Source organism: Ceratotherium simum, chromosome 10 (genome assembly GCF_057802395.1).
Source record: "Ceratotherium simum simum isolate JZ-2026a chromosome 10, ASM5780239v1, whole genome shotgun sequence".
Lineage (NCBI taxonomy): Eukaryota > Metazoa > Chordata > Mammalia > Perissodactyla > Rhinocerotidae > Ceratotherium > Ceratotherium simum.
The window spans coordinates 46575359-46601065 of NC_141909.1; the positions used below are offsets into that span (position 1 = coordinate 46575359).

Here is a 25707-nt window from a genome sequence, read left to right on the forward strand (position 1 = left end):
GGGCCATGCACTGGTGCATTATTTTGTAGGACTCATAATAGGTCAATAAATGTTAATTTCCCATTTCTTCCAGTTTTTAGTTTCATTAGCCGTTTAGGTTCTTTATCTTATTACTAGGAGATGTAAAGAAAAGTGCTTTTATAATAAGCTCCAGGACCTTGAATCAGATCAAAAACTCGCTAAGAATACAAAAGGCCATCCTGCTCTTGATTTCTTGAAACTACCTTGATTTGAGGATAGTCAACTTGGTCAAGATAAATAAATGGTCACTCTGTCAGTTCCTACATTTACTTCCATACTTTCTCACTATCTTACTCTTTTACTTGGCCTCCCAAAGATCTTGTCTGGTTATGACTCACCTCTAAATCCCACAAAAAAAGACCTTTTACCATTTATTCCATTTCCTCTGGTACAATTGCTGTCCTGTTTGACACACACAAAATACTAGGTTTTGTGGTGGTGCGAATTACACCCCCTTTCTGCCTGTGAGTTCTGAATACATTAAAAAAGTAGATATGGAAGTGAGAGAAGGAGCAAAATATCAGCTTTGCTGCTGGAAAAGCTATATCAAAGAGCACAAGTGGGCCTTGATGGTGAAGTACATGTCTTACTCTGCCCACCTCTAGGAATAGAGAACAGATAACTGCAGGCCGAGGTCCTGCATGCTCAGTGTCCTTATCCACTTTCCCCAGTTTGATTAATCAATCCTCCTCCTTGGGGGATATTCAAATAATGAGGGGGAGGGAGTGACTAGAAGTAATCCCCAATGTTCCTTTCTGGGGAATATAGTAGAAGGCTTCTCCCTCTGTAGACATGAGAGGAGAGTATTAGGGTCTTATTAATAACATGCTCCAATTTACTTTTATTCCTATGACATGTTTTGGAATTTTAAATTAAGACATGAGATATAAATTTTTTTGAATTAGCCTTAGAAATTAACAGTATGTACAGATTTATGGTGATATTAATAGTGATAATTCTTTCTTTTTTTTTCTGTGAGGAAGATCAGCCCTGAGCTAACATCCATGCCAATCCTCCTCTTTTTTGCTGAGGAGGACTGGCACTGAGCTAACATCCATGCCCATCTTCCTCTACTTTATGTGGGACGCCGCCACAGTATGGCCTGACAAGCGGTGTGTCATTGCGCGCCCGGGATCCGAACCTGGGCCGCCAGCAGCAGAGTGCACGCACTTAACCACTACGCCATGGGGCCGGCCCAATAGTGATAATTCTTGAAAGGGGCAAGAGGAATAAAGGTTTTCCTAGGTGATATACATGCTTGTATTTCTTTTGTCTTTCCTTTTCCTTTCTCTCTAATTATGGTGCTAGGGAGGCAAATAATGCAGGTGGCTCCACATTTTCTTTCCTGTGCTATTCAATATGGTAGCCACTAGGCACTTGTAGCTATTTAAATTTAATTAAAATCAAATAAAAAAAAATTCAGCATTTGAAGTGCCCAAGAGGCACATGTGGCTAGTGGCTACCATATTGCGCAGCACATATAGACCATTTCTGTCCATAAAAAATTCTATTAGACAGTGCTGCTTAAACATCTTAAGTTCTTCTTTGTAGCCTCTTACTTCTTTGAATAAATACTGTATGATTATTATATTCTCATAGTCTTATGTCAAAGGATATAGTCTTATAGTCCTGTATCAAAGGATTATGAGAATATATACAGGAATTAAAGTCTGAAAGATTAAAAATTCTTTTTTAAAACCTCCAAGGATGAGTGGACATTCATATCAAGAGAGTCTTGAGAGAAGACAGGAGTGGTCTAAGGGAGGCTGCCTTCAGCAGGGACTGCTATCATGGCAGATAAGGCTAAAAGAGTGGGCTTCATACCAGCCATTAAGAAATAGAAAGGGAGAGGAGAGGCACGTCTGACATGCAGTGCTATAGCTATGGTCCGTGGCGGCCTTCAGTGTGGCTGCCTGTAGCCAGGATGAAGGAATCAGCAATACGGCGTGTCAGAGAGAGAAGTCACAGAAACATCCCGTATCGTAGGTTAAAAATATTACTGAGGTGCATGTTTTTTTAACATAATTTTCCTCAGAGAAATGTGCTTACTTTTCTCTCTTAAAAGGATTTTTTCCAGGTTGTTTTCAAATAAGTTAAATTATAAGATAGGATGTTAATATTCTTCCTTTTATTTAGACGCTGCCATATATCTTAGGATATGCTTTGTATTATTTATGTCTAGATTATCATTGAAGATCCATAACTTGTATGACAGTATTGCTTATTAAAGAAATATTTTTTGAAAATGCCCTCTAATTTTAGGCCATTTTGCTGTCCTTTCCAAAGTACTTTAAATGAATGAAATATTAATGAAAAATGCCCTGAAAGAAAATAACTATTAATGTTTTTAAATGAGTACTAACGATATTTTTAAAGGGCAAGCCATTACTTTCGAATGCTTTCACAGTCCTTCCAAAGCAATGTCATTTTTTTGAGAAACTCTCCAGAAGATCGAATGTTCCCTACTTGTAGGAGGCTTTCTCTTTTGTGTACTATTATTCATATGATAACTTGATTTTGGCTTATGGATGTATTAAAATGTGTTATAATCATTTGGTTTCAAAGTTAACTTTACCTGTATCTTAAAAGCTTTGACTTTGAATGTAAGGTTAACAATAAAAGTGAGTACATTGAAAATAGAGTAATTGCTTTTAATAGAGAAAAATACATATTTTCTGTACATCGTGAATAGGAGCTGCGTAGCTCAATTTATACTTGGTCTGAAAGGTCCTAGAATTGTAAAGTGCTCCTACTCTATTTTAAAATATATATACTTCCCAGTCTATTTAAAATAAAATATAAATTGCCATTTGAATGGCCAATATTAATTTAAAAAATATCTATTTGAATGTAAAGTCAGTCACAATGTAACATAGGATCTCAAATCTTCGTTTTTAAAATAGAATAGTTTGATAATCAGACATAAAAGGAAGAATATGTGACTGAGAACTAATTATTTGAAAAGCTTAGATTATTGTTTAAAAGACAACAAAACATAGAGTGTTATGCCGTAACAATTTGGGAAAAATACTGCTATTAAATATAAAATTTCTCATGGATGTAGAGGTGAGATATAAGAAACTTCCCTTCTTTTCAATGATAATTGTCTGTGTTTTTAGAGAATGTAAACCTTATGTGTCCAAATCTATAACAGCTATCAGTATGTTATGTACTGAATATTTTGGTTTCTTTGGCAAAGATAAATATTTTTAGTGGAAAAATTTTTGAACTGTAGGCACTAAAGCTCCTAGTTATTTAGTATCTTACATACAAAGAATCTGTATAGTTTTGTCCTTACACTAATTTTTTGGCCTTGTTACTGTGTGTTAGAGTATTGCTAGGTGAGTTAAGTAAAGAATTTAGAATATGATGATCTTTGTCTTGGTATCCCCTAACATATCTATGCATAAAGTAATACATAACTATACACAAAGAAATAGGTAACTATACATAAAGGCCTTAACACAAAGGGAGGCATAATATGAAGGCAATAGAAGAAAGTTTTAATTTTTATGATTCAAAAACCCTTGTAGAGTAAAACTCAATTTTATCATCCATATTGCCCATGAATTTCTAGTTCTTTATTGTGGGACAATATACATCAGAAAGAAATAGGTGTAGTTTTCCATATGTTAAATGCTTTTTATGTTAAAGTTCATAAAAGATAACAGAGAAGAATCACCCACCTTTAGGGTTCGAAGCACTAAAGTCACCTGGAGTGCCCTTGCAGGGCCAAAGAGAAATTAGCCTCATTTGAATAGACATATAATAACTGTACAGTGATAGGAACATTCTACATCTGTGTTGTTGAGTACTCACCACATGTGGCTATTGAGCACTTGCAAAGTGCTAATGTGACTGAGGAAATGAATTTTAATTAATTTAAATGTAAATATTTACATGTAGGTAGTGACCACCCTTTTGGACAATACAGTTTTAGAGATCAGAAATTCATGTAATTTTCCTTGTGCACTTGTATTGAGCCTTTGCACACTTGAGTCTCTCTAGGTTTGGCTGCTCTCTCCGTCATGCTATGAATTTCTGAAGGAGGGGACAAAATTTTGTTGTAGAAAATGGGACTCAGAAGAGAAGAACAGAGTGCATGTTAAGTGAATGTGAATAGTCATGAAAGAATAGGGACGTTAAAGCTTGAAATAAAGTGAAATGCATGAACCTGTACTGCTCATTTTTCAGGATGGGAGATCAGGTATTTTGAGCACCTCCATGTTGAAAAACTAGAAGAGGTGCAAGGGCTTCTCTCTGTCCTCAGATTGCTGAGATTCCATTTGGACAGAAATGTCTAACATACATCAAAGAATAAATGATACCACTGGCTCTTATCCAATTAAGTCCTTATGTATGTGGTATGGATAACGTGCCACTGGAGTACAGCAGAGGATGTATTTGTTAATCTCCCCATACAGTAAGTATTCTCAGGGGCTGTGCTAGGTACCGCCGTAACAAGAGGCATATGAATAGCAACCTAGAAAACAAGTAAGTAAGTAAAACAAAAGCTATCATCAGGTCAGTTAAGAAAAAATAAGGGACTAAGAATAACGGATAGAGAGCTTTTAGATGCGAGCTACTCAGAGCAAGTATTTCTGAGGTGGTAAAGTTTAAGAGACCTTAAGGACAAGGAACTAGTTAAGAGAAGCTGAGGCAGTGGTGCTGGGCCTGGAGCACCTCTTGGGCAGCAGAGAGCCGGAGGTGGAGAAACAGTGTGGTGGGGGGTGGGGGGAGGTGGAGCCATCACAGAGGTGGGCGGTGGCCAGGTCATGAGGGCCTTAAAGGTCCTGGTAGGGAAATTGGATTTCTATTCTATATTAGTGGGAGGATATTAAAGAGTGTTAAGCAGGAAATGATGTATTCAAACTTACCTGTTTCAAAGGATCACTCCTGGGCCACCCCGTGGCTTAGCGCTTAAGTGCACGTGTTCCGCTACTGGCGGCCCGGGCTCGGATCCCCGGCGTGCACCGACACACCGCTTCTCCGGCCATGCTGAGGCCGCGTCCCACATACAGCAACTAGAAGGATGTGCAACTATGACATACAACTATCTACTGGGGCTTCAGGGGGGAAAAAAAAGGAGGAGGATTGGCAATAGATGTTAGCTCAGAGCCGGTCATCCTCAGCAAAAAGAGGAGGATTAACATGGATGTTAGCTCAGGGCTGATCTTCCTCACAAAAAAAATAAAAATAAAAGGATCACTCCTGCTGCTGTGGGGAGAAGAGATTGAAGATAGGAGAGTGGACGAGGAGGCCAGAAGGGAGGCGATGGCAGTAGTCACAGGGATGACGAGGGTGGCTTGGATAAGGATTGTAGTCGTGGTGGGGTGAGGAATTGGGTGGATTTTGTAGATAATAGGGAGAAACTGCAGGACATGTTGATGGATTGGATGTGTCCTGTGAATGAAAAGGAGGACTAGATTTTTGCCTTGAGCAAATAGGTCCACAGTGGTGCTGTTAACTGCGATGAAGGAAGATGGTGGTTGTTATTGGTTCCATGCATTTTTGAGGGAAAAAAAGCAAAATATATCTTTTAAACATGTTGAGTTTGATGTATCTACGAGTTTCACAGTTTGAGACATCAAGCAGGCAGCTGGATATGTGAGTCGAGCTCAGTGGAGAAATGTAGGGTGGAGATATTTATCTGTTGTTTATATGTGGATTGTAAGTAAAGCCCCAAGAATGGCTGAGATCCAGGGTTGGGATGTGTGTGTGTGCACGCACGTGCAAAGATATAGAAGAGTTCCCAGAAAAAGTCCTGAGAAACTCAGGAGTTACTGTATACATGGTCCGGAAAGGGAGGAACAGCCAGGAAAACAGACTGAGCAGCAGCTAGTGGGAAGGAGGAGAACGCAGACAGTCTGGTTTCCTGAACCTGAAAGAGGAAGAGTGTTACAAATAGAGAGTGACAAACCACACAGAATGCCACTGAGAGGTGGAATTGGCAAAAGGAGAGTTGTTGGTGACTTTTGAGAAAAGCAATTTTGTGGAGTCTGGTGGCAGAAGCCAAATTGAAGGGAGGTGGAGTGAATGGATGGTTAAGTAGTACTGACTATGCTTGTGATGAAATCATTTGAGACCTTCTGCTAAAAAAGAGAGGAGAGAAATGGGCAGTAACTGGAGGAATATCTGGGGTCACACAAGTGAAACCCAGTGAGCAAATGGAGAAACTTAAATTAGTGAGAGTTTAAAGAAGGAGGAAACTTGAATTGGCCCTTGAAAGATGAAATCGTTTCATTTGTTACAGAAGAGGCAGTGCTGTAGAGGGAAGCATTATGAGTGAAGCTAGAAATGCACTTGATGTAATCAAGGGCAGATTATGGACTTAATATAAGTTTATGGACTGATCTGATCTATTGGACTAGTATTGGGCAGTAGTAGCAAGTATTTAGGGTGGGAACAGATGATAGAAGGCCTGAAGTGTGATGATGATTTCTCTTTTCCTGAATACTGGTTGTCAAATTAGTCTATATTTACAGTCATGCACTTAATGACGAGAATACATTCTGAGAAAAGTGTCGTTAGGTGCTTTTGTTGTTGTGCGAACGTCATAGTGTGTATGTACATAAACCTACATGGTATAGCCTACTACACACCTGGGCTATACAGTACTAAGCTTATGAGACCACTGTCATATATATGGTCTGTTGTTGACTGAAATGTTATGTGGCTCATGACTAAAATGAATAATTCAGTTAATGCTTTCCTGAAGTAATGATGCATTTGATTTGATGCTAGGAAGCCTACTTATTAATATTTAATATGTTTCAAACTATTTCCTTTTCTACAATATATTTCTTTTAATAGTGGACTTAAGTTTTCTTTAGAGCACATACTGGTATATGTTATTTTAAATCCATAGTTCTCTTACTATCTTTTCATCTAAAGATCAAGAACTCATGTTTCTTGTATAGTGCTTTGTTTTTCATCATTGAAGTTAATTGGTTTTTTCATTTTATTTGGAATACTTTCTCTAGACATTTTATGCCTTTGAATATGTTACAGCTAAAAAGTAAGAGAATAAATTACTCAGTTTGTTACTCCACCATCTCATCTAATATTAGAAGTGGGAATAAATGACTTGTTTCAAATACATTAATTTCTTTAAAAGTCAATTCCTAGAAAATATACATATTAATTGTTGTATTTTGAAGTATAGTAGATTTTACAATCAGAACATTGTTTAGTTCCTGTATTCCCTGTCTGGCTGTGTAATTGAGCATAATTTTTGTGGATAGACCATTGAATGGGATGTGGGTGTATGTTTGTTTTGCCCTACAGGGCATGTTAATTGTTTAACAGAACTGTTCATTTTAAGTGTTTAGTCACCTTGCTAAGAGCAGGTGAAAATGAAAGCTTAAAATAAACTATAATTATATTCAGCATTGGAGATATATTACTCTGACAGAGGAATGTAAATTGGATCTGCATATTATACAGTATTAAAGCTGACCTTCTAAGTTTAAGGTATGAAATTTGTTACTTTGTCACATGTGACCAGTGATGTATTTTTTCCCCCTTTCAAGAAGCTTCTTATATTGATTTTTAGCAAAATAACTTTGTGTTTCCCTAGGCGTTTATGTAAGATTATTATTTGGGTAATTAAAAAAATATTTTTCTTATTACAAAAAAGTAAGTTCATTACAGAAAGATAAATAAGATAATACACAAAAGCAAAATGAGGGAAAATGTATAGTATCACCTACTTAGAAAGGCGCTATAACTGCCTGAATGGAAGTGTGTGTGTGTGTGTGTGTGTGTGTGTGTGTGTGTGTGTGTTCTACTGAGGAAGTCCTCTTGTTTAATGCTATTGGTTGTTTATTTGAAAAAGTTTGTTAAAGCAGGGAATCATAAAATAAGTGATTCAATTATACCATAGACATTTTTTTTTTTTTAGTTCAAAATATAAGCATCCATTTTTTTCTCTAGACATTTGATGTGGAGCCGAGACCTTTTCTGGGAGTAGGCTGATTGCATAAACCGCACCCATAATGCGTCCTTGTCCTCGTGTTGGTATTTTAAAGTGGAACAGGAATGTAGAGGCTCTTACACAGTAACTTGGGTATAGAATATTTTCTCTTTTAAAAAAGTCTTTTTGATGATGTCTCTCAATAGTTTACACTTGTGTCCACATTTCTTTCTTTTTTTAGTAATTATTTATTTATTTATTTTTCCCCCAAAGCCCCAGTAGATAGTTGTATGTCATAGCTGCACATCCTTCTAGTTGCTGTATGTGGGACGCGGCCTCAGCATGGCTGGAGAAGCGGTGTGTCAGTGCGCGCCCAGAATCCAAACCCGGGCCGCCAGTAGCGGAGCGCGTGCACTTAACCGCTAAGCCGTGGGGCCGGCCCCACATCTCTTTCTGTAGCACATTTTTTAAAACTTTGTGTGTGCGTGTGTGTGAGGAAGATTGGATCTGAGCTGACATGTTGCCAATCTTCCTCTTTTCGCTTGAGGAAGATTGTTCCTGTGTCCCTGAGCTAACAGCTGTGCCAGTCTTCCTTCATTTTGTATGTGGGATGCCGCTACAGCAAGGCTTGACTAGTGGTGTGTAGGTCCACATCTGGGATCCGAACTGTGAGCCCTGGGCTGCCAAAGTGGAGCATGCGAACTTAACCACTGTGCCACCGTGCCAGCTCCCTGTAGCACTTTTAAAAATGTCATCTTTTGAAAAATATTTACAAAGCACGAGGGTTAGTTTTTATAGAAACAGCAACTCTTTTCCCAGTGATATGTTGTCTGTTTATGTAATTTACTTAAATTATATAGTTACAATAATAAATACAACTGGCAAAAATGGATTTGAAAATGAAGCAAACTAATTCTTGGTGGGAGCAGAAGCATGTGAATGTAGGAGAGAGTAGGACATTAGCCTTGAATGTTTGTTATGCCATGGGTGTTAGTCAATGTTTCACACATGGAATGGAAACCAGTGAGTATTGAATGAGCTGATTAGGTAGAAAATGACTAAGAATGTGTTTGTGTAGCTACATGTACATGCACACATTTCCTGTATGTGAACAAAAATATATTTTTGAACAAAAATAGAAAATATATTACCCTTTCTGCTTTTAAAACTTAAGATATGTTGGCATCTTTCCATGTCAAGATTGTAGGCATAGTTTTCTTTGATTTGGGATTTTTTCTAGCCCCTGGCTAGGTTAGTAGGTAGCCACCTTACCAGCTCCTTTAGCATCCTTTGCTTACCCTTGTCATAGTGTTTATTACACACTATATTAATTATTTGTTTTATTTACCTTTTCTTACTCCTCCTTCGGATTTCTCCCATCAATTCTTTATCCCTTATTATATTTATTATCTCTATTCTTACCACTCGTTTTCTTCTTTAACTCTTCTGTAATCAGAATTGCACTCCTACAGAGTTATTTATAAACTTCTCTTGAATTCAGTTTTTTAATTTGACCTCACTTCAGCAGTTGACTCTAGATTCTTCTCTTTTCAAAACTTTCTCTTTCCTTAGGATTTGTCATCTCATCTTTACTTGGTTTTCCTCTTACTACAAGTCACTGCCTTTTCTTAGGTGCCTTGGTGGGAGCTTCTGCCTAGTCTCACACTTGACCAGTGGATGTTTCAGACTTGTGTTTCTGTGATGGTGGAGTAAATGTACTTTTGCCTATTCCTCCTCTAAGTCTTAACTAAAAAACCTAGACATTACATATGAAACAGCTACAAGATAGCGCATAGACTAGTAACCTTGGGACTCAAGAAACGACGTGTTGGTGAGTTCTACAGGTTTTTTTGCCTTCCTTATCCCAGATTTGGAGAAAAAGAAGTTGGCAACGCAGAAATGCCAATAGACACAGACAAAAGTTTCAACAAAAGCCCGCTCTCCTAAGCCGAAGGGGCAACCAACAAGACAGAAAACTTTGACAATAACCAGTCTATGCCTGCAAGATACCAGAGAAGAAAACTGGTGGGTGGGTGGCCCACCCTTGCCCACCCCATCAAAACCAAGTAGGGAGCCTGGACTTAGACCTCCAGATGGCAGTAGTGAGGTGCTCTTCCCTCTTCTCACTGGGATGGTGTCAGAGGAGACTTAATAGAGAGTCAGAACTTTTACCACAACCTAGTGGTAACCCTCTCCACCTCCCCATTGGTGCCAATGAAGGTTACATGGTGAGCATAATGAGGTATTCCTACTTCTCCCTGCCAGGAAGGTACATGGAGGCCAGGTGGGGAGCCCAGGCTCCCACTCATGTCCTCGGTAACAAGGAACCTCTCCCCTCAGGTGTCAGTGAAGACCAAGTGGGGAACTTGGACTTCTGTTCCCACCTGGCGATATCAACTTGGTGCCTCTCCTTTCTCCAGTGGAGCAGTGTCAGAGGAAGACCGTTAAAAACAGGATAAACCCAAAGAAATTCACACTAAGACATATTGTAGTCAAATTTCTGAAAACTAAAGACAGAGCAAAAATCTTGCAAGCAGCAAGAGATGGCACATTAGTTATAGGGAAAAACAATTCAGATGTTATTGGATTTCTCCTCAGAAATTATGGAGGCCAAAAGCTATGTGGTAAAACAGTGTTCAAAAGAAGAAAGCAAAGAACTTGGTCAGCTCAGAATCTTATGTGCTGTGAAACTTGCCTTCAAGAAAGAAGGAGAAATCAAGGCACACCCAGATGAAGGAAAATCCAGAGAATTTGTGGCCAGCAAACTTAGCCTAAAAGAATGGCTAAAGGACATTTTCTAAGCAGGAAAGAAATCATTAAAGAAGGCACCTGGAAATGTTAGGAAGAGAGTACAGTGTAAGTAAAAAATATGGGTAAATACAATAGAGTTTCCTTCTCTTGAATTTTCTAAATTATGTTTGATGGTAGAAGCAAAAATTATAACACTGTGGTTTTAAATGTATGTAGAGGAAATACTTAAAATAATTATACTATAAATGAGGAGGGTAAAGGGAGGTATATTTGTTTGCTAGGGCTGCCCAGCAAAATGCTATAGACTGCGTGGCTTAAACAATAGAAATTTATTTTGTCACAGTTCTGGTGGCTGGAAGTCTTAAGATCAAGGTGCCAGCAGGGTTGGTTTCTTCTGAGGCCTCTTTCGTTGGCCTGCAGATGGCCCATGTCTTGCTGTGTCCTCACATGGCGTTTTCTCTGTGGGCTTGTATCGCTGGTGTCTCTTCCTTGTCTTATGAGGACACTAGTCATACTGGATTAGGGTCCTACCCTTATGACCTCATTTAACCTTAATTTCTTCTTTAAAGGCCTTGTCTCCAAATATAGTCACGTTGTGGATTTGGGTTTCAATTCTGAATTTTGAGAGACTGTGTTCAATCCATAATAGGAGAGAATATTTCTGCAATTAACTCAAACTTGTAAAATGATGACACCAATAGACTTGTGATACATTATGATGTAATACCTGGAACAACCACTAAAAAAATTATACAAAGAGATTTACATAAAAAACACAAATCAAAATGAAATTCTAAAACATGTTCAAGTAAACCGCAAGAAGGCAGGGAAAAGAAGATAAACACGAAACAGAGCCAACAAAACCCCCAAAATAAATAGTAGACTGAAGCCTTAACATATTAATAATTACATTAAGTGTAAATGGTTTAAATATGCCAATTAAAGGAGACTGACAGAGTGGATTAAAAAACGTCACCTAATTATATGCTTTCTGTCAGAAATTTGCTTCAAATATATTGATATAGGCACATTGAAAGTAAAAAGGTAATAAAAGGTATATCATACAAACATTAATCAAAAGAAAGCAGTTGTAGGGGCTGGCCCTGTGGTGTAGTGGTTAAATTCCCAGGCACGGACCTACACCACTCCTCAGCCACACTGTGGTGGCGACCCACATATAAAGTGGAGGAAGATTGCACAGATGTTAGCCCAGGGACAGTCTTCTCAAACAAAAAAAGAGGAAGATTGGCAACAGATGTTAGCTCAGGGCCAATATTCCTCAGCCAAAAAAAAGAAAAAACAAGGAGTTGTGGCTTTTTTTTTCTTTAAAAATCACAATTCCTTTTTTTTTTTTTTGAGGAAGATTGGCCCTGAGCTATCATCTGTTGCCAATCTTCCTCCTTTTTTCCTTTTTTTCCTCCCCAAAGCCCCAGTAGGTAGTTGTATGTCATAGTTGTACATCATTCTAGTTGCTTTATGTGGGACACTGCCACAGCATGGCTTGATGAGTGGTGTGTAGGTCTGTGCCCAGGATTCGAACCTGTGAACCCTGGGCTGCTGAAGCAGAGCGTGTGAACTTAACCACTACACCACTGGGCCGGATCCTAGAGTGGTTTTTATATGATGATAAATGGATCAGTCCATGAAAAGACCAATTCTAAATGTGCATCTGTAAAACCACAGATGTGCAAAATATATGAAGCAGAAAATAATAGAACTGAAAGGAGAAATAGATAAATCCACAATTAGATTTGGAGACTTCACAACACTCTCTGTCAACAGTTGATAGAACAACTAGACAGAAAATCACTAAAGATATAGAAGAACTCAACACCACTATCAAGCAAAAGGATATAATATATATTTATAGAACACCACATGACACATTATGTTATATCTGTTATATATGACACTCTATAACAATAACAGAATACCTATTCTCATGTCTGCAGAACACACACCAGGATAGACCATATCTTGGTCCATAAAGCAAACCTCATGAAATTAAAAAAATTGAAATGATACTGAATGTGTTCTCTTACCACACTGCACTCAAACTAGAAGTCAATAACAGGAAGACTTCTAAACATTTAGAAAGTAAACAACATACTTCTATGTAATCCATGGATCAGAGAGGAAGTCTCAAGGGAAATAAATACACGAAACTAAATGAAAATACAACATTTCAAAAATTGTGGGACACACCTAAAGCAGTACCGAGAGGAAAATTTATAGCACTTAACACATACATTAGAAAAGAAGAAAAAGCTCAAATCAATTTTAGTTATCACCTCAAGGCTCTAGGAAGAAGAAGAGCAAAATAAACCCAAAGCAGCAGAAGGAAGAAAATAATAAAGATCAGAAATCAGTTAAATTGAAAACAGCCAAACAACAGAGGAAATCAATGAAGCAAGGAGTTGGTCTTTTGGAAAGATTAATAAAATTGACAAACTTCTATTAATATTGATGAAGAAAAAAGAGAAGACACGAATTACCAGTATCAGAAATGAAACTGGAATCTCACTACAGACCTTACATCAACAGAGTAATAAGAGAACACTACAAACAACTTTAAACACACAAATTTGATAACTTAGATGAAAAGACATTCTTCGAGAAACACAAAGTATTATAACACACCCAATATGAAATAAAAAATTTGAATAGTCCTCTGACTAGTAAGGAAATGGAATTACTATTTTAAAACTCCCAAAAATATCTTCAAGTACAGATGAATTCACTGGAGAATTTTACCCGACATTTAAAGAAAAATTAATACCAATTTTACACTGTCTGTTCCAGAAAATACGAGAGTAGGGAACAATTCACAATTTATGAAGCTGGTACTGATAGCAAAACCAAAGACAATAACAAAACAAAAACAAACTCCAAAAGCCCAAATTTACAGACCAATGTCCGTCATGAATATAGACACAAAAGTCCTTATTGTAATGCACTGTGTCAGTGAGGCTAAAGAAGAAAAATTGCATGATTCTATCAGTTGATGCAGACAAAGCATCTGGTAAAACTCAACACCTATTCATGATAACTCAGAAAAATAGGAATAGATGTTACAGCTTGAATTGTGTCACCCAGAAAGATATGTTTAAGTCCTAACTGGCACCTTAGAATGTGACTAGAATGTGACCTTATTTGGAAATAGGGTCATTACAGGTGTATTGAATTAAGATGAGGTTATAAGGGAATAGAGTGGGCTCTTAATCTAATATAACTTGGTCCTTATCAGAATAAAAGAAGAGACTCAGAGAGCGTCATGTGATGATGAAGGTCAGGAATCTTGGATTAACAGCTACCACCAGAAGTGAGGAAGAGACAAGGAAGGATTCTACCCATAGTTTCAGACCGATCCTGGCCCTGCTGACAATTTGATTTGGGGCTTCTGGCCTCCAGAACTATGAGAATAAATTTCTGTTGTTTTAATCACCCACTTTGTGGTACTTTGTTATAGCAGCTCTGGGAAACTAATACAGAGGGGTACTTTCTCAACTTGATAACACGAATCTACAAAAATCCTACAGCTAATATTACATTTAATGGTGAAAGACTGAAAGCTTTTCTCCTCAGACTGGGAACAATGCGAGGATGTTTGCTCTCACCAATCCTAACACAGCGCCAGAAGTTCTAGCCAGAGCAATGAGGGGAAAAAATGAAATGCATATGAATCAGGAAGAAATAGAACTGTCCCTATTTGCAGATGATATGATGGTTTACGCAGGAAAGTTCAAAGAATCTACAAAAACTCCTAGAATTAATCAGTACAGCAAGATTGCAGGATTCAAGATAAACAGAAGTCAATTGTATTTTGCAAGATGAAAAAATTTTAGAGGTTTGTTATACAACAATGTGCAAATAGTTGACAATATTGTACTGTACTCTTAAGAGGGTAAATTTATGTTTTTTACTCGAGAAAAACAATCAATTCTATTTTTATATATTAGCAATGAACTTTTGGAAAACAACACCAATTGCTCCAAAAAACAAAACAGAACTCTTTTGTAAATCTAACAAATTATGTACAGGACTTTCATGCTGAAAACTACAAAATCATGATGAAAGAAATCAAAGAAGGTCTAAATAAGTGGTGAGAGATCCTGTGTTCATGAATGAGAAGACTTAACTCTTTTCTTGATCATTTGGGTTGTTGGCAGAATTCAGTTTCTTGCAGCTGTCGGACTGACAGCCTTATTTCCTTGCTAGTTGTCAATTTAGGATTTTCTCAGCTTTTAGAGCCCACCTACATTGCTTGGCTCATGTTCCCTTTCCTCTATCTTTAAAGCCTGTAAAGGCAAGTTGAGTTCCTCTCGTGCTTTGAATCTCTCTTCTTTCTTCCACCTCATCTCTCTAATCCAGCTGGGAAAGGGTCTGAGCTTTTAAGAAACATGTAATTAAATTGAATCTACCCAGATAATCTAGGGTAATCTCCTATTTTAAAGTCATCTGATTAGCAACTTTAATTCTCTTTTTAATCCCTCTTTGCTATGTGAGGTAATATAATCATAGGTTCTGGTTTTAGGATGTGGCCATCTTTTGGGGGGCAAGGGTGAGATGACCCTGCCTACCACATATGCCTAATCCTTTAATAGCTTCCCATTGCCCATGCATTGTATATAGATTTTTCACAAACTCCTTCCTACCTGTTTGGCTTTATGTCTGATACAGCCACGTGTGGTACTCAGCACAGGCCATGTGTTTCATTTTTAATGTCTTTTCATGTATTCCCTCTGGCTTAGAAACCTCTCTTCCTTTCTATGACTTATCCTTCAAGACTCGGGTCAGACGTCAGCTGCTTTGTTCCAAGGAGAGGTAGTTGCTGCACCTTGTGTTCCCTTAGTACCATGATTGTAGCACTTGTTACATTATGGAAATAGTTTTGCTCAACATTTGTTTCAACCACTAGTCTGTTATCCTTTCAAGGGCAGAGAACATGTTTTATTCAGTTTTGTATTTCTCACACCTAGTGCAGCGTCAAGCGCACAGTGAGCGCCTTACTAAAGGCTCACTGACTTTGTTAATGAACACTTGAGTTTTAGTTGTGCTGAACATCACCCTTCGAGTAGCAATCAAGTTCTAAAGTGTGATGTAGGACGGGGACTCCAGATTCATCATCCTTGGTTCAGTATGGATAAGTACCAGTCCTGAAATCAGAATTGATGTTTCTGGCGTGAAGGTTGAGACAGGCTCAATGATGCTGCATAGAATGTGTCATCTCTTTGTTCCTTTTTCTATGCCTATAAAGTAAGGGTGTGAGCCTGGGCAGCAGGCAGACGTAGATGGTGTTTCTCAGCGATCCTAACCTCTCTCTGCATGTTCTTTTCCTTGTATATAAAAAAGGAAGGAGATTCAGTTTCATTCTCAAACCATTTATTGAGGGCTTAGTGTGTTCTAGGTGCTGGGGATTCAAAAATAAGTAAGAAATGGTCCCTATCTTCCAGGTGTAAGCGACAGGTGAGGTCACCCTTATGATCTGGTAGGTTTATTCCAGCTGTGACAATCCATGAGGCATTTGTCTTTCCCTTCCTTAGAGCACATTTGGGAAGAGAGGCAACTTGAACTTTAGTCTGTGGGAAACATACATGGATAGTGCTTTGTTCCTTTGTCCAGGAAGTAAATCTGAGCCCTGACTATTGGGTCTTCTGCTCAACAAGGTGACTGTATTTGCTTCATAAAGCCAACAATACGTTGAAACCACTTTGCACACTTTTGACTTCATCCTGTGTCTCTGGAAGCAATAACTGAATTTCAAAGCCTAAGCTGCTTTGAACATTCAGAGGCGGTTTGAACATTCATTTAATCCTGGAGAACTGCTCTCCATCTCCCTCTTTTTTTTTTTTTCTCCTTCTTCTATTACCTCGTCACCTCTTCTCCTACTTTGAGACCCCTACTAGGAAGTGCTAAATGGTAATATACTTAGAAGTTTTTCTTGAAGCAATTAAAAGAGATAAGTTTGATATTTTCTGTTACAGAATTTTAAGAGGTAGATTTTGTGTTAAATTAGTACTTAGCACATTACTTTTTGCTATTTTAAAGCAATTTTTCCCAATACAAATGTCATACTAATCTCTATGTCATTTCTATTCATGAGGAAGAAACATTTGCACAGTGCTTATTCATCCATGAATGCAGTTTATAGTTAAACCACATAATGCCTGATGGTACTATGCTGACAGGCACAGAATACGTTGTACAGATTTGGTTTCCTGAAGATTGATCATTTATAGATCAGTTGATGATTTTTTTTCCAAGTTGCTTCTTACACTGATCATGAGAAATTTTTCACTTTTGTAGAAAGCTATGGATTTCAATAAACCCCTGTCAGGACAGCAGACCTACTTACTCAATGTCACTTTTTGTCTTGAACATCTTTTCCAGAAGAGATAGGAAGTGATATTTGCCCCATCCTTAAAAATAATATTGCTGAAAATAGTAGGGGTGGGGATGGGGTGGAGGTTTTGAGAGAATGGGTTTGTGAATGACAACCTGTGAGTACAACAATATGTTGGCCCTGCAAAATTTTAAGAAAACAGGGAGACGTTTTAGGTGTATTTAATTTGTGTTTTAATTACCTTTTCAAATAAAGTACTTTCATCAGCTTTCTTTTTATGTTTAAATATTATAGTGTTTCTTTTGTTATTGAGCATCTTTGCTTCCTCTCCTCTCATCCTGTCTCACTTTTCTTGTTTTTGATACTTTTATGAAAAGTAAAGTGTAATCAGGCTTTCTGAAGGTTGTTGCCAAACTCTCTGATTTTATTGTTGAGAAATTAATTCCCACCGTGAGTTAAGGCTGTAGTATAAAGTAATTGAATATAATGCTTCTTTACATTCAACTTTAATGTTTGTTTTATAGAGAATTAGTTTACATGTATTACATGAGTGGACATAAGTTTTACTTTAATAATTCATATTTTATAATGTAGAAGAGAGTTATGTAGTAGGTCCAGAAATAGTTGATTTGAGAACTTCTGTGAGTCCCACTCTTCTAGTTATAGTTGTTATCTTAGGGATGGTAAGTTTTGAAAATAGCTATATGTTCTATTAATAATTACTCAGACCAGGAGACTTAACTTGATTCACTCGGATTGATATGCTTCCTAAATTTTATAGTGGGTTCCGACATAAGCATATTAAGTGCAACAAAGTCTTTTTATTATATTGACATAATTTTAGCATAAGGCAGTTTAGATTTTAGCATAAGTCAGTTTAGGAATAATAACTTTATTTTCTGCAATGATTGAAGGTAGTAGCAGTATGAATAATCCTAAACTATTTATATTAGCTTTAGAATATCTGTATGGATATACTTTGGAATATAGAAATGGTTGAAAATTCACTTCAAACAAAATATTGAAGTCCCACTGTGAGATGCTAACACAGGAGGGCCTCATGATCCAAGTCTGTCTCAGTGCCAGCCCAAGTAAAACTCTCAAATTACTCTTTATGTGTTTGATTTCAAGCTTCCCTGCTGCATATGAAATAAGAATAAATACAGAATAGGATGTCAACAAGGCAAACAGTTAAGCGGGATGCTGTAGGTGTTTTCATGAAACATGAAAGCAAGATTTGAAACGCCTACGGGTAATCTGTCTTTTGCTGATAGTAGAGAGTAAACTCTTCACTTTTGAAGTAGCATCTTGGTTTGGAAACGTCAACTTCTTTTTAAGTTTTTTTCTCACCTTAACCGTAATAGCGATCTTTGCTTTTATAGGGGAGTATCTTTCCTGTTTAAGTGTAGTCTTGAATTAGTGGTTTTCACAGAGAAGAGATGAGTAAAATAGTGTGACAAGAGTCTGCCAATTTAAATGGCAAATTACTTTGTTTTGGTGGTGATGGGGGTAAAATCAAATTCTGAATATTTATAGGTGATGAAGCTGTGTTCACAGAAGTATACAAAAGAAGATGAATTTTTTAAAACAATATTTTAATTTTAATGTGTTACATTTTGTTTTTACTCTTCTTATTTTCATGGGGAATGTTATATAGTATCTGGTACGCGACTTAAACTTTTTGATTTTATTCTTTATAATGTCCTGCTTTTGATTATTGCATGAAATTTTGTTTTTAACATTCCATTTTCAAAGGCTACACGTGTAAAATCATACATACATACAAATATATATACAAACAGACATTTTTATCTTTTTCTTTCTCCCACTTTTTTGAAGACAAATTGTTACCATTATTTTATTTATTTATTGTCCTAGGCTTTCCAAACACCACTGGTAAAAATGTATTAATTTTTATTAAGGTAGTCTTCCTTTAATTGAGGTGAGCTATTGTCTATTGGCAGTGATGTCCTAATTACATACAGTACTGTGATTGTATCATTGGGTTTATGATTCGAATAGAGGCAGTTTGGTGAAGATGAAAACATTTGTTTAAAAAACGATGAAGCTCTTTTTTTTTTTTTTAAAAACAATTGAACTTTGAAACTTAGAAAGTTATTAACATTTGTAAGGATGCATTTTAGTGGTTTGGGAAATTCTCCTAAAACATCGCTTTTTAATATTTTGGTTAATTTTTTCAATAACCTTTATTCTTTATGTAGCTCTGAGTCTTCCTTCTTTAAATCTTACTCACTTGCTCAATTTCTGCTCTTTGGAACAGTACAAGGTGAGCCTTATCCAGTGGTGGGCTGGTAAATGTTTAACAACCAAATCTTGGGTTGGGGGGTGCTCTGATTGGCAGCATTTGCTGATTTCTTGATGTACATACTGATGTACAACATGGCAGATTTTTAGCTATTAAGATGATGTTACTGGACACGGAGCATGGAAGAAATGGGCACGATTAGCTTTCACAAGGCCAGTGCAAGCTGGGGTCAGCACACCACTGGCTTATTCTATTTTTGCTCTTTCACGACTACAGTTATGAAGCATGAATGATTTGTACGTGATGTTATTCTTACATTGTATTTACATTAGAATATAACACGTGTAAAATGTTTGTAGTAGCATTATTGTGATATTCCAAACTAGAATACTGACTTAATGTGCAACTGCGTTTCTTTTTTTTCTGTTTTTCAGTTGGGTAGAAAGCTTCGGACACGAGGGGCTTGGAATATTACTGGACATTTTGGAAAAATTGATTAGTGGCAAAATGTAAGTATTGCTAATTATTTTCAGTTAAGCTACAGTTGCATGTCCAATGGTAATTTCAACTCTGATGTCTTATGCCAATGCAGGCAAGAAAAAATTGTAAAGAAGAATCAACACAAAGTCATACAGTGTCTAAAGGCCTTGATGAATACGCAGGTATGTTCATAGGTAATCATATTATATTTGTTCTTCACTAGTTCTTATAGTGGGCTTATGAATTAGAACTGTGTAATAAAGAATTTGCAGTAAAGTGATGTATTACTTTGATATGTCCTTCAGTACATATTGGAAAAAAATATTGTATTGATTTCTAGTTTTGTATCAAATCAACTATCTCCCAACAGGAGAAACTTGAGGATGAATGGACCCTCTTCAGATGCTTAACTCCTCAGGTGTAGATTAATTCTCTCTCCCTCCCTGCCTCTCTCCCTTCCTTTCTCTCCTTTTTTTTTAATTTCCCCTCTTCATCTCTCCCTCTCTTTTTTAATTTTCAAAAGTATAGAATGAATCAGCTTTGAAATCATACATGATTATTCAATGTGGTCTCCAGTAATACTTATTAACAAAGAATGAAATTGGAAAGAGGTTGTTTTTATAGTCTAGGAATTTAAATCTATAATGAAATTAGTGTAAACAGATATGAACAGGTCCCTGAAATGGAGCAATGATGCTTAATACAAGTAATATTGAAATGAAATATAATATGGTGTATCTGTAGCATTTGCAGGTTTAAAGATGATACATTACAAGAAAGAAATACTTTAAGCTTTTACTGAAGTTAGATTTATCTGCATTGTTTCTTTTCTATTTTTTTTAATATGGTTAATTGCAGAAATTTGCTCTATCCTGTGCCATCTTTAACTCCAACATCTAAAAACATTACCTCATGATGTGTGCAATAATGATAGGTGTTTTAGTTGCTGTTAGACAGCAGGAAAGGAAATTTTACTTATGGTGGTGTGATGATTTGTGTTTAATTCCAAAACCATCTGTATATTTCTGAATAATTTTAATTCTTAGTATTTCACCTTATTCTCACTTTTAAGTAAACCTTTAGAAGACTACACACTTAAGAACTGGTATTTAAATTATTAACGTTTATATTTCTTTTTACTAAATGTAGCAAATACTTATATTTTCTAACTATTTATGTCTTTTTGAGTTATGTATTTTTGAGCATTTTCTGGAGCTCAGTTTTCTATTTTTAACCAATGAAATATTTTTCACCTCCCTGTCCCCTCCAGTCAGATATATTTTTTAAGGAAAATATCTGATGTAGAAATCACAAGTCCTTTCTATATTGAACTTGTTCTGTGAGCATTAGATTATAGATGTATTAAGGAGCCTTTTGTAGAATGTCTTAAGAATAAATTAATGAAGGAATCAGAAATTGCTGAGGGGGAGAGAGCTTTCCACATTGAGTCCATAATCTTGCTTTAGGAGGCTCCTTCTAAAGTGAGACTGTAGGAATTGGAAATTTCACTAGTGATAGAAAGGCTGAGAGTAGAGGAAACCCAGGAATGTTTTTTCAAACCAAAGAGGCATGTGGATCATAATTAGTATTTGAGAAGAATATCATGGTTCAAGTGAGACAGTATATAGAAGATAATATTCGTGCTAGCTTTGAGACTGAATTGGAGAGGGAGTAAACTTTGTTTTTGTATTCTAATTAATATAGTATAATTTATTCTCATAATAACATATTATGTTCCTTGTAATTTGTATATGTGGAGCTGGAATATACTGCTATTTGCATTTCTATCACCTGTACAAGTAACACTAAAAAGTTATTGATTCTTGGAATTAGTATTATAATGTCTGAAATTTTTAGTAAAGTTTTTTTTTTCCTCAAGACTGGTTGATGGCTTTTCCTATACCTCACTGTGCAGTCTTGACGAGAGTTCATTGAATGATGAAAAATATAGACTTTGAGAAAAAAATGTGTACCTTATTTGGTATTAGTAATTATATAATTAATATAATGTGCAAATTTGATAACATCGAATGAAAGTAAATTTCTTATAACACTAAATTGGACTAAGTATTTTTTAAATGGAAGAAGATTGTGAATATTTTTTAGAAAGAAAATAAAAGTCAATATGAAAAGTTAATCTCTTTAAATTAAAAAGTAATTAGAACAGGGACTCCATGTTGGTCAGTTAACTTCTTCTGTGTTGCCTTGAGATGTGCATCCCCAGCAAGGGTGCTTTGTTCCTGAAGCTCAGCCCCTTTACTCACGTTATCTCTGCTACTGAGATTAACCCATCAGGGGTGGTCGTTAATGTAGTGTTAGGCATCCTACACAGGGATGTAGGGTATTAACCTTCCCCTACCTAACACATCTTCAGTGGCCTGAAATTCCATCTATTAGGTAATAATGGGCCTCACGTAGAATGCAGATGGAATCTGGCATTGGTCCTAAGTTTAGAACACATGAGTTTTCATATAATCCAGAGTGGATCTTTGACAGTAGAGAGACAGACTCCCTTAGACCTTCCAAAATTTGTCACCACCTCTCTAACCTTATAATTGCGTTCATTAAATGCACTTTAGATGCCAACACTGGTAAGTTGACTATTTCTCTCACAGACTGAACAGTTTTTGTTTTGTTTTTTAAATAATTGAGAGTAATTTTATACAAGTAGGCAGCAATTCTGTTTTTAGTTCTAGACACTGAGTAGTGGTAATCTGACCTCATTCCAGTCTTAAAAAGAACACTACATATTTTTATGTTAGCACAATCAGAGAATATTGCCTATGATGGAGCATTGAGGAGGTCACAGGATGATGGTCAGAACCTTGAAATCAGAGAATGCTTCTATTCCGCCCTTCACACGTGATGGTTTAGGGCCGGAGGGCTTGACAGAGAAGGTAGGTAGTACAACTTGGAGGAAATAAGTATGAATTGCCTTGAAGTGGCTGGAGGAGCCACAGGATTCTGATTCTAGAGGGGCAGGCACTGGCTACAGATAGTCAGGTGGGTGGGAAATGAAGAGGAAATGTGGAGGCAAGATTTACTCAATCCTCAGGTTTCTTAGGACAGAGGCAGCCCTTTGGTACTTGGTAAGCATTGAATGATTAACTTTTTGAATTGGATCTAAGTGGTACTTTATAAGCCTCTGACAATTCCATGAAATGATTGTTGAGGCATATTGTAGTCTCTGGCCCCATGCCTGCTTTTTTGTTCTTTGTTTCCAGTTATGAAACAGCCCGGGGCATCACAAAAGTGGACATTTCCGGGCTGGTTTAGCTGTCACTTTGTAAACTTTTCCCTATCACCAACAAGACAGAGAAGTCTCTCCCAAAATCATATCCAGCGGCCCTTGGCCCATCTGTTTGTGCTTCCTCCTCTGTACCTGTGTTCCTTAGTGGTTTAAAGCAAATGCAGTATTTCAGCACAGTGTGAAGGCTTCTTTACATAAGTACCATGTACCACATAGGAATCTTATGAATAGGATTTCATAACACTCAAAGCGTTTGGGTGTAAGCTCGTTATAGATTCAAGTTTGATAGTTATATCTACTGCTAATTTTGAGTTTAAGCCATAGTTCTTAAGTCTGCAATTGAGATTAAAGTCCTTTTTTAGTTCTTAGTAGTAATTCTCATCAACCAACTTCTCACTCTTGAGGAGGATTCTCTGGGTTGCATGGTAGATAAATAATAATTGTTTTACTGCATCTATTCATCCTCTGTTATTTGATGCATATCTCCATAGATTATAAGTGGGCCCTAAGAGATGTATACATCCTTATAGCAAAACACTGTCACTAACATAACTCCTTATCTTCTAATTGGCTGTGACATCCTGGCAGTAGCAAATCAACTTTGTCCTTATCCAAAATCATCCCATTTATAAAATTATGTGTTTACAACTGCCTTGTCTTTCTGATGGTAAAATATTGTTCTGATCAGAATACGTATGCTCCTTATGGCGGTTTCCACATAGTATCTGCCTAAATCATGCTTCAGTTTTTGTCCATTTATGAGCTAAGTGTTGCTGTCTAGGCCTGCACTGTATAGTGTGGTTGCCACATGTGGCTACTGAGCACTTGAAATGTGGCTAGTCGGAATGGGGATGTGCTGAAAGTATAAAATACACACTGGATTTTGAATACTTAGGAAGAAAAAAAATGTAAAATAATCTCATCAATAAATGTTTTATATTATGTGTTGAAACGATAATGTTTTCGATATATTGGATTAATTTCATTAAAATTAGTTTGACTTTTTGCTTGAAAACTTAACATTGCACATGTGGTTCACATTATATTTCTCTGGGGTGATGCTGATCTGTGTATTTACTGCTGGTGCGAAATCTCTCACCAACCTTCCTTCCCAGGAAAGTTCTTCATGCCTTCGGTGTCTGGTTCAATATCTGACTGTTCATTTTGTATATTCCTGTTGGGAAATCTCAGCCTTCCTCACTTTTCTCCCTTTTTCCAATTGGCCTCTCATCTATCTTAATAATTATCAATCGTATTGTTGTAAAATCACTTTTGAGGGGTTATCTGTATTTAGTTGAGTGTCGTAGTTCTTAATGTAAAGTGAATACTTTATGAATTTTTTTAGGATGTTATACATTCTTTATATTTTTAAGTTTTACTAAGTATAAAAATATATTATCCTATAAACGTTTTTTTAATAACTACATTTTCTTCAGGGCACTATTTTGCCAACCAACTAACATTTAACCTCTTATTTCCAAAATGTTACAGTATGGCTTGGAAAGAATTATGAGTGAAGAGAGGAGTCTTTCTTTATTAGCCAAAGCGATCGATCCCGAGCACCCCAACATGATGACAGATGTGGTTAAACTCCTCTCTGCAGTATGCATTGTAGGGGAGGAAAGCATGTAAGTCTTCTCAACCTATTTCTCTAATTATTTAATAATTTAATACAGTTTGATTAATGTTTTCCTTATCTATTCTATTTTAGACTAGAATTTACTTAAGTGAAGTATACTTAAGCTGCCGATTTAGATTCGTATTGGCTGAACAGAAATGTTTGAGTAATAATTATTTCTCTTAATTGATGTAGTATTTATGGGCTAACATGTTTCTATGAAAAACTGATTTCATCAACATGTTCTAAATGAAGACTTTGAAAAATATACAAACGAGTTCTGTTTCTTATGTGATTTTTTTTTTCAGACAGAATTAATTCAAACTGTAGGTCATGTATATTCTCTTGTAAAAGCAAACAACCTACTATGTGAAAATCTATATGTAAGGCAGATTTAGAAAGTGATTTAGAAAGTATGTAATAGTACTTTACTGGTTGAGGGACATAGTCCTTGACCATAAAGTATATACTAAACCTGTAAATTTTAAAGACATTATCCCCATTTGTTAGGGTTGTAACTAAAAGACCATTACATATATATTAAAAGCTTTATAAAAAACCTTTGTAAGATAAAACCTTTATTTTATAAGATAAACCTTTTTTATTTTTAAAGAAAATTGGAGTTCTTGTTACAAGGAAGCCTTTAAAAATTATTTAAAATGCCTTTTAAAAAGGATAAGGATATAAAGACTGGACAACCAAAAGAACAAACAAAAATAGCCTTCTCATATGAGGGTAGGCAGAGCCCTGTAAGTGGAACCTCTTGTACACATTTGAAAATTGTCCTTGAGGTGATCCAGCTGTGGCCGGGGACTATTGAGTTGCTCAATTTAGACTGGTTCTCCAACCAGTCAGCAGGCACCACTCAGCCCTCTAGGGTGTTCTCTGTGGACGAGGCCGTACCTGCTGCAATCCCAGCATGCAAAGCCAGGCATACAGCTTTAGCACTTTCCCTTTCCCGCTTTAAAAAGGCCATATTAATTTTGACATAGAAAGCTAACAGTGAATTGAGTGTTGACATACAAAATACTTCCTGTGCTGCCCCTACCCCTTTCTTCCTTTC

At 36.6% G+C, this 25707-nt stretch overlaps 1 protein-coding gene across 2 annotated transcripts in view; it reads left to right on the forward strand.

The window, feature by feature from the left end:
* The window catches only part of DIAPH3 (diaphanous related formin 3), a 480740-nt gene that overhangs the window by 121529 nt on the left and 333504 nt on the right, over positions 1–25707 (forward strand). For both annotated transcript variants that reach the window (XM_004433600.3, XM_087436004.1), the window contains 3 exons: positions 19731–19805; positions 19889–19958; positions 24518–24654. In XM_004433600.3, the coding sequence (XP_004433657.2) occupies positions 19731–19805; positions 19889–19958; positions 24518–24654 (282 nt within the window). The remainder of the gene's footprint in view (positions 1–19730; positions 19806–19888; positions 19959–24517; positions 24655–25707) is intronic.